Below are 10,000 nucleotides of genomic sequence, written 5' to 3' on the forward strand. Positions count from 1 at the left end.
TATAACCTACATCTATATCCTCCTCTCCCTCTCTCTAGTGTATAACCTACATCTATACCCTCCTCTACCTCTCTAGTGTATAACCTACATCTATATCATCTCTCCCTCTCTCTAGTGTATAACCTACATCTATACCCTCCTCTCCCTCTCTCTAGTGTATAACCTACATCTATACCCTCCTCTCTCTAGTGTATAACCTACATCTATATCCTCCTCTCTCTAGTGTATAACCTACATCTATATCATCTCTCCCTCTCTCTAGTGTATAACCTACATCTATACCCTCCTCTACCTCTCTAGTGTATAACCTACATCTATACCCTCCTCTACCTCTCTAGTGTATAACCTACATCTATACTCTCCTCTCTCCCTCTCTCTAGTGTATAACCTACATCTATACCCTCCTCTCTCTAGTGTATAACCTACATCTATACCCTCCTCTCTCTAGTGTATAACCTACATCTATACCCTCCTCTCCCTCTCTCTAGTGTATAATCTACATCTATACCCTCCTCTCTCTAGTGTATAACCTACATCTATACCCTCCTCTCTCTAGTGTATAACCTACATCTATATCCTCCTCTACCTCTCTAGTGTATAACCTACATCTATACCCTCCTCTACCTCTCTAGTGTATAACCTACATCTATACCCTCCTCTCCCTCTCTCTAGTGTTTAATCTACATCTATACCCTCCTCTCTCTAGTGTATAACCTACATCTATATCCTCCTCTCTCTAGTGTATAACCTACATCTATACCCTCCTCTCCCTCTCTCTAGTGTATAACCTACATCTATACCCTCCTCTCTCTAGTGTATAACCTACATCTATACCCTCCTCTCTCTAGTGTATAACCTACATCTATACCCTCCTCTCCCTCTCTCTAGTGTATAATCTACATCTATACCCTCCTCTCTCTAGTGTATAACCTACATCTATATCCTCCTCTCTCTAGTGTATAACCTACATCTATACCCTCCTCTCCCTCTCTCTAGTGTATAACCTACATCTATACCCTCCTCTACCTCTCTAGTGTATAACCTACATCTATACCCTCCTCTCTCTAGTGTATAACCTACATCTATACCCTCCTCTATCTAGTGTATAACCTACATCTATACCCTCCTCTCTCTAGTGTATAACCTACATCTATATCATATCTCCCTCTCTCTAGTGTATAACCTACATCTATACTCTCCTCTCTCTAGTGTATAACCTACATCTATACCCTCCTCTCTCTAGTGTATAACATACATCTATACCCTCCTCTCTCTAGTGTATAACCTACATCTATACCCTCCTCTCCCTCTCTCCAGTGTATAACCTACATCTATACCCTCCTCTCTCTAGTGTATAACATACATCTATACCCTCCTCTCTCTAGTGTATAACCTACATCTATACCCTCCTCTCCCTCTCTCTAGTGTATAAACTACATCTATACCCTCCTCTACCTCTCTCTAGTGTATAACCTACATCTATAACCTCCTCTCTCTAGTGTATAACCTACATCTATACCCTCCTCTCCCTCTCTCTAGTGTATAACCTACATCTATACCCTCCTCTCCCTCTCTCTAGTGTATAACCTACATCTATACCCTCCTCTCTCTAGTGTATAACCTACATCTATACCCTCCTCTCCCTCTCTCTAGTGTATAACCTACATCTATACCCTCCTCTCCCTCTCTCTAGTGTATAACCTACATCTATACCCTCCTCTCCCTCTCTAGTGTATAACCTACATCTATACCCTCCTCTACCTCTCTAGTGTATAACCTACATCTATACACTCCTCTACCTCTCTCTAGTGTATAACCTACATCTATACCCTCCTCTCTCTAGTGTATAACCTACATCTATACCCTCCTCTCTCTAGTGTATAACCTACATCTATACCCTCCTCTACCTCTCTAGTGTATAACCTACATCTATATCATCTCTCCCTCTCTCTAGTGTATAACCTACATCTATACCCTCCTCACCCTCTCTCTAGTGTATAACCTACATCTATACCCTCCTCTACCTCTCTAGTGTATAACCTACATCTATATCATCTCTCCCTCTCTCTAGTGTATAACCTACATCTATACCCTCCTCACCCTCTCTCTAGTGTATAACCTACATCTATATCATCTCTCCCTCTCTCTAGTGTATAACCTACATCTATACTCTCCTCTCTCCCTCTCTCTAGTGTATAACCTACATCTATATCATCTCTCCCTCTCTCTACTGTATAACCTACATCTATACTCTCCTCTCCCTCTCTCTAGTGTATAACCTACATCTATACCCTCCTCTCCCTCTCTCTAGTGTATAACCTACATCTATATCATCTCTCCCTCTCTCTAGTGTATAACCTACATCTATATCATCTCTCCCTCTCTCTAGTGTATAACCTACATCTATATCATCTCTCCCTCTCTCTAGTGTATAACCTAGATCTCTACTGTGTTCTTCACAGAGACGGTCTCAGGTAATCAGTGTAGTGTGGTCCAGGTCATTCTGTCTCTCTACAAATCAATCAGACACTGAAACTGCTCCTGTTTCTCTGGGGTTCTCTCATCTCTCTCTCTCTCCACACATCCCTCTCTCTCTGTCTCTTTCTCTCTCTCTCTCTCCACACATCCCTCTCTCTCTGTCTCTCTCTCTCTCTCTCTCCACACATCCCTCTCTCTCTGTCTCTCTTTCTCTCTCTCTCCACACATCCCTCTCTCTCTGTCTCTCTTTCTCTCTCTCTCCACACATCCCTCTCTCTCTGTCTCTCTTTCTCTCTCTCTCCACACATCCCTCTCTCTCTGTCTCTCTTTCTCTCTCTCTCCACACATCCCTCTCTCTCTGTCTCTCTTTCTCTCTCTCTCCACACATCCCTCTCTCTCTGTCTCTCTTTCTCTCTCTCTCCACACATCCCTCTCTCTCTGTCTCTCTCTCTCTCTCTCTCCACACAACCCTCTCTCTCTGTCTCTCTTTCTCTCTCTCTCCACACATCCCTCTCTCTCTGTCTCATCTCTCTCTCTCTCCACACATCCCTCTCTCTCTGTCTCTCTTTCTCTCTCTCCCTCTGTTTCTTCCTACCTACCTCTCTCTAACAGACCTCTACTCTACCACTAACAGACCTCCACTCTACCACTAGCAGACTTCCCCTCTACCACTAACAGACCTCTACTCTACCACTAACAGACCTCCACTCTACCACTAACAGACCTCCACTCTACCACTAACAGACCTCCACTCTACCACTAGCAGACCTCCACTCTACCACTAACAGACCTCTACTCTACCACTAGCAGACCTCCACTCTACCACTAACAGACCTCTACTCTACCACTAACAGACCTCCACTCTACCACTAACAGACCTCCACTCTACCACTAACAGACCTCCCTTCTACCACTAACAGACCTCCACTCTACCACTAACAGACCTCCACTCTACCACTAACAGACCTCCACTCTACCACTAGCAGACCTCCACTCTACCACTAACAGACCTCCACTCTACCACTAACAGACCTCTACTCTACCACTAGCAGACCTCCACTCTACCACTAACAGACCTCTACTCTACCACTAACAGACCTCCACTCTACCACTAGCAGACCTCCACTCTACCACTAACAGATCTCCACTCTACCACTAACAGACCTCCACTCTACCACTAACAGACCTCCACTCTACCACTAACAGACCTCTACTCTACCACTAACAGACCTCCACTCTACCACTAACAGACCTCCACTCTACCACTAACAGACCTCCACTCTACCACTAACAGACCTCCACTCTACCACTAACAGACCTCCACTCTACCACTAACAGACCTCCCCTCTACCACTAACAGACCTCCACTCTACCACTAACAGACCTCCACTCTACCACTAACAGACCTCTACTCTACCACTAACAGACCTCCACTCTACCACTAGCAGACCTCCACTCTACCACTAACAGATCTCCACTCTACCACTAACAGACCTCCACTCTACCACTAACAGACCTCCACTCTACCACTAACAGACCTCTACTCTACCACTAACAGACCTCCACTCTACCACTAACAGACCTCCACTCTACCACTAACAGACCTCCACTCTACCACTAACAGACCTCCACTCTACCACTAACAGACCTCCACTCTACCACTAACAGACCTCCCCTCTACCACTAACAGACCTCCCTTCTACCACTAACAGACCTCCACTCTACCACTAACAGACCTCCACTCTACCACTAGCAGACCTCCACTCTACCACTAACAGACCTCTACTCTACCACTAACAGACCTCCCTTCTACCACTAACAGACCTCCACTCTACCACTAGCAGACCTCCACTCTACCACTAACAGACCTCCACTCTACCACTAACAGACCTCCACTCTACCACTAACAGACCTCTACTCTACCACTAACAGACCTCCACTCTACCACTAACAGACCTCCACTCTACCACTAACAGACCTCCCTTCTACCACTAACAGACCTCCACTCTACCACTAGCAGACCTCCACTCTACCACTAACAGACCTCCCTTCTACCACTAACAGACCTCCACTCTACCACTAACAGACCTCTACTCTACCACTAACAGACCTCCACTCTACCACTAACAGACCTCCACTCTACCACTAACAGACCTCCACTCTACCACTAACAGACCTCCCTTCTACCACTAACAGACCTCCACTCTACCACTAGCAGACCTCCACTCTACCACTAACAGACCTCCACTCTACCACTAACAGACCTCCACTCTACCACTAACAGACCTCTACTCTACCACTAACAGACCTCCAGTCTACCACTAACAGACCTCCACTCTACCACTAACAGACCTCCCCTCTACCACTAACAGACCTCCACTCTACCACTAACAGACCCAGAGCAGAAACTCACTGTTCTCAGACAGCTCCAGTATGTAGTGTAGAAGAGGAGAGTTTCCATCGAAGGGTCTGACCCAGGAGAGAAGAACTGAACGGCTGTCTGAATCATTCAGAGACACAGACAGAGACCTGGGGGAGTGGGGGAGCTCACTGTGGGACAGGAGGGGGAGAGGGGGAGGGGAGAGAGGGGAGGTGGAGGGAGAGGGGAGGGGAGAGGGGAGGGGGGAGGTGGAGGGAGAGGGGAGGAGAGGGAGGGAGGGGGAGGGGAGAGAGGGGAGGAGAGAGAGGGGAGGTGGAGGGAGAGGGGAGGAGAGGGAGGGAGGGGGAGGGGAGAGAGGGGAGGAGAGAGAGGGGAGGTGGAGGGAGAGGGGGAGGAGAGGGAGGGAGGGGGAGAGGGGGAGGGGAGAGAGGGGGAGGAGAGAGAGGGGAGGTGGAGGGAGAGGGGAGGAGAGGGAGAGGGGAGGAGAGGGAGGGAGGGGGAGAGGGGGAGGGGAGAGGGGGAGGGAGGAGAGGGGAGGTGGAGGGAGAGGGGAGGAGAGGGAGGGAGGGGGAGGGGAGAGGGGGGGAGAGAGAGGGGAGGTGGAGGGAGAGGGGAGGAGAGGGAGGGAGGGGAGGGGAGAGAGGGGAGGAGAGAGAGGGGGAGGTGGAGGGAGAGGGGAGGAGAGGGAGGGAGGGGGAGAGGGGGAGGGGAGAGAGGGGGAGGAGAGAGGGGAGGTGGAGGGAGAGGGGAGGAGAGGGAGAGGGGAGGAGAGAGGGAGGGAGGGGGAGAGGGGGAGGGGAGAGAGGGGAGGAGAGAGAGGGAGGTGGAGGGAGGGGGAGGTGGAGGGAGAGAGGGAGGGAGGCAGAGAGGGAGGGAGAGAGAGAGGGGATGAGAGGGAGGGAGGGAGAGAGGGAGGGAGAGAGAGAGGGGATGAGAGGGAGGTGGAGGGAGGGAGAGAGGGGCGAGGGAGAGAGGGAGGGAGGGAGGGAGAGAGAGGGAGAGAGGGGATGAGAGGGAGGGGAGGTGGAGGGAGGGAGGGAGGGAGAGAGAGAGAGAGGGAGGGAGAGAGGGGATGAGAGGGAGGTGGAGGGAGGGAGAGAGGGGGAGGGAGAGAGGGGAGGAGAGAGAGGGGAGGTGGAGGGAGGGAGGGAGGGAGAGAGAGAGGGAGGGAGAGAGGGGATGAGAGGGAGGTGGAGGGAGGGAGAGAGGGGGAGGGAGAGATGGGAGGAGAGACAGGGAGATGGAGGGAGGGAGAGAGAGAGGGAGGGAGAGAGGGGAGGGAGAGAGGGGAGGAGAGAGAGGGGAGGTGGAGGGAGGTAGGGAGAGAGGGAGGGAGAGAGGAGGGAGAGAGGGGAGGGAGAGAGGTGAGGGAGAGAGTGGAGGAGAGGGGAGGTAGAGAGAGAGGGAGGTGGAGGGAGGGAGAGAGAGGGGAGGTGGTGGGAGGTAGAGAGAGAGGGAGGGAGAGAGGAGGGAGAGAGGGGATGAGAGGATGGTGGAGGGAGGGAGAGAGGGGGAGGGAGAGATTGGAGGAGAGACAGGGAGATGGAGGGAGGGAGAGAGAGAGGGAGGGAGAGAGGGGAGGGAGAGAGGGGAGGAGAGAGAGGGGAGGTGGAGGGAGGTAGGGAGAGAGGGAGGGAGAGAGGAGGGAGAGAGGGGAGGGAGAGAGGTGAGGGAGAGAGTGGAGGAGAGGGGAGGTAGAAAGAGAGGGAGGTGGAGGGAGGGAGAGAGAGGGGAGGTGGGGGGAGGTAGAGAGAGAGGGAGGGAGAGAGGAGGGAGAGAGGGGATGAGAGGATGGTGGAGGGAGGGAGAGAGGGGATGAGAGGGAGGTGGATGGAGGTAGAGAGAGAGGGAGGGAGAGAGAGGAGGGAGAGAGGGAGGGAGAGAGAGGAGGGAGAGAGGGGGAGAGAGAGAGGAGGGAGAGAGAGGGAGGGAGAGAGGGGGAGGGAGAGAGAGGAGGGAGAGAGGGGAGGGAGAGAGAGGAGGGAGAGAGGGGAGGGAGAGAGAGGAGGGAGAGAGGGGGAGGGAGAGAGAGAGAGGAGGGAGAGAGAGGGAGGGAGAGAGAGGAGGGAGAGAGGGGGAAAAATACAATATTACTTTCTATTATTTGATCTGAAGGCATGTGATATATTAGACAGATTTGAGGTTTGAGAAATGGAGAGAGGGACAGAGAGATGGAGAGAGAGAGAGAGAGTTGGAGAGAGAGATGTAGAGAGAGACAGAGAGATGTAGAGAGAGACAGAGCTGGAGAGAGGGACAGAGAGATGGAGAGAGACAGAGAGTTGGAGAGAGAGATGGAGAGAGAGACAGAGAGTTGGAGAGAGGGACAGTGAGATGTAGAGAGAGACAGAGAGATGTAGAGAGGGACAGAGAGATGAAGAGAGACAGAGAGTTGGACAGAGAGATGGAGAGAGACAGAGTTGGAGAGAGGGACAGAGAGATGGAGAGAGAGACAGAAACTTCTGTATGTGTGATGTTTACTGTTCATTTTTATTGCTTATTTCACTTTATATATTCACTTTATATATTATCTACCTTACTTGCTTTGGCAATGTTAACACATGTTTCCCATGCCAATAAAGCCCTTGAATTGAATTGAATTGAGTTAGAGAGGGACAGAGAGATGGAGAGAGAGACAGAGAGCTGGAGAGAGGGACAGAGAGATGGAGAGAGAGACAGAGAGCTGGAGAGAGGGACAGAGAGATGGAGAGAGAGACAGAGAGCTGGAGAGAGGGACAGAGAGATGGAGAGAGAGACAGAGAGATGGAGAGAGGGACAGAGAGATGGAGATTGCGTGAACACGAAAATGGAGGGGCGAGGCCTGAGGGGATTGTATTATGACATCAGATAGAACTACTCAGACATGGGAATGTGGGATTCAGCCAGAGAGTGTGAAAGTTTGAAGTCCCAAGTTATGTATGTGTGTGTAACTCACATGACTTCGAGGCGTGCGGAGCGTGATTGGTTCCCGGCCTGTGATGTCACAGTGCAGGTATAGTCTCCTATGTCGCCTGACCAAGTCTGGCTGATGGTCAGAGAACCCGACAATATAGACACTCTGCCCCCGCTGGGCTGGAGGGGTACTGCACCACGCTGCCACTGGAAACTACGGAGATACAGAACCATGTTAACATACAGACACTCTGCCCCCGCTGGGCTGGAGGGGTACTGCACCACACTACAGAGATACAGAACCATGTTAACATACAGACACTCTGCCCCCGCTGGGCTGGAGGGGTACTGCACCACACTACGGAGATACAGAACCATGTTAACATACAGACACTCTGCCCCCGCTGGGCCGGAGGGGTACTGCACCACACTGCAGAGATACAGAACCATGTTAACATACAGAGACCCTGCCCCCGCTGGGCTGGAGGGGTACTGCACCACACTACAGAGATACAGAACCTTGTTAACATACAGACACCCTGCCCCCGCTGGGCTGGAGGGGTACTGCACCACACTACGTAGATACAGAACCATGTTAACATACAGACACTCTGCCCCCGCTGGGCTGGAGGGGTACTGCACCACACTACAGAGATACAGAACCATGTTAACATACAGACACTCTGCCCCCGCTGGGCTGGAGGGGTACTGCACCACACTACAGAGATACAGAACCATGTTAACACACACACACTCTCCCCTACCTGATGTTAACACACACACCCTCCCCTACCTGATGTTAACACACACACACACCCTCCCCTACCTGATGTTAACACACACACACACGCTCCCCTACCTGATGTTGACTCTGGGGTCGTGTGTAGCGTTACAGTCCAGGGTTGCCGTGGTTCCCTTGATGACCCTCTGGTCCACCGGCGGGACGGAGATAAATGTACGAACTGCAGAGAGAGGTCAGAGGTTAAGGGGGTCATCATCATCATCATGATATTATCTCATATCATATCTAATTTTCAGTGTTTATTCCAACTCTCTTCATTCTCCTTTCATTTCTCCCAAAGGGACGGCCGAACCAACCAGAGGTCACTTCTGGGGTTTTGGACTACAAGCCAAATCTAGAGTTTCAGTTTGGACACTATTTGTGTCAGAAAAGGCTGTCAGCTAGTGAACCATTAGGAGGTCAGGTAGTGAACCATTAGGAGATCAGGTAGTGAACCATTAGGAGGTCAGTTAGTGAACCATTAGGAGATCAGTTAGTGAACCATTAGGAGGTCAGTTAGTGAACCATTAGGAGATCAGTTAGTGAACCATTAGGAGGTCAGTTAGTGAACCATTAGGAGGTCAGTTAGTGAACCATTAGGAGGTCAGTTAGTGAACCATTAGGAGGTCAGTTAGTGAACCATTAGGAGATCAGTTAGTGAACGATTAGGAGGTCAGTTAGTGAACCATTAGGAGGTCAGTTAGTGAACCATTAGGAGGTCAGTTAGTGAACCATTAGGAGGTCAGTTAGTGAACCATTAGGAGGTCAGTTAGTGAACCATTAGGAGGTCAGTTAGTGAACCATTAGGAGGTCAGTTAGTGAACCATTAGGAGATCAGTTAGTGAACCATTAGGAGGTCAGTTAGTGAACCATTAGGAGATCAGTTAGTGAACCATTAGGAGGTCAGTTAGTGAACCATTAGGAGGTCAGTTAGTGAACCATTAGGAGGTCAGTTAGTGAACCATTAGGAGGTCAGTTAGTGAACCATTAGGAGGTCAGTTAGTGAACCATTAGATGTGATTGGGATAGGAGAGCAGACTGTATACCATTAGATGTGATTGGGACAGGAGAGCAGACTGTATACCATTAGATGTGATTGGGACAGGAGAGCAGACTGTATACCATTAGATGTGATTGGGACAGGAGAGCAGACTGTATACCATTAGACTATTATTACTATTAGAGAGGAGATGATGTTTCTAAACTTGTATCTGATCCAAACCAAACTGGCCTTAACCAGAACCAAATCATCAGCTGACCACACAACCAGCCAATCTTCAGCTGACCACACAACCAGCCAAATCATCAGCTGACCACACAAGCAGCCAATCATCAGCTGACCATACAACCAGCCAATCATCAGCTGACCATACAACCAGCCAAACATCAGCTGACCACACAACCAGCCAATCATCAGCTGACCATACAACCAGCCAAACATCAGCTGACCACACAACCAGCCAATCTTCAGC

At 50.3% G+C, this 10,000-nt stretch overlaps 2 protein-coding genes across 2 annotated transcripts in view; one reads left to right on the forward strand and one right to left on the reverse strand.

The window, feature by feature from the left end:
* Window positions 1–10,000, forward strand: part of LOC135532479 (zinc finger protein 436-like) — a 781,678-nt gene that overhangs the window by 251,402 nt on the left and 520,276 nt on the right. The gene's annotated exons all lie outside the window — the stretch shown is intronic.
* The window catches only part of LOC135532795 (protein sidekick-1-like), a 346,541-nt gene that overhangs the window by 138,866 nt on the left and 197,675 nt on the right, over window positions 1–10,000 (reverse strand). The window contains exons 12-14 of the mRNA XM_064960236.1: window positions 8,607–8,709; window positions 7,791–7,961; window positions 4,892–5,028 (exon numbers count right to left, since the gene is read on the reverse strand). Coding sequence (XP_064816308.1) covers window positions 4,892–5,028; window positions 7,791–7,961; window positions 8,607–8,709 — 411 coding nt within the window. The remainder of the gene's footprint in view (window positions 1–4,891; window positions 5,029–7,790; window positions 7,962–8,606; window positions 8,710–10,000) is intronic.

The sequence above is a fragment of the Oncorhynchus masou genome, chromosome 5 (assembly GCF_036934945.1).
Source record: "Oncorhynchus masou masou isolate Uvic2021 chromosome 5, UVic_Omas_1.1, whole genome shotgun sequence".
NCBI classification, from domain to species: domain Eukaryota; kingdom Metazoa; phylum Chordata; class Actinopteri; order Salmoniformes; family Salmonidae; genus Oncorhynchus; species Oncorhynchus masou.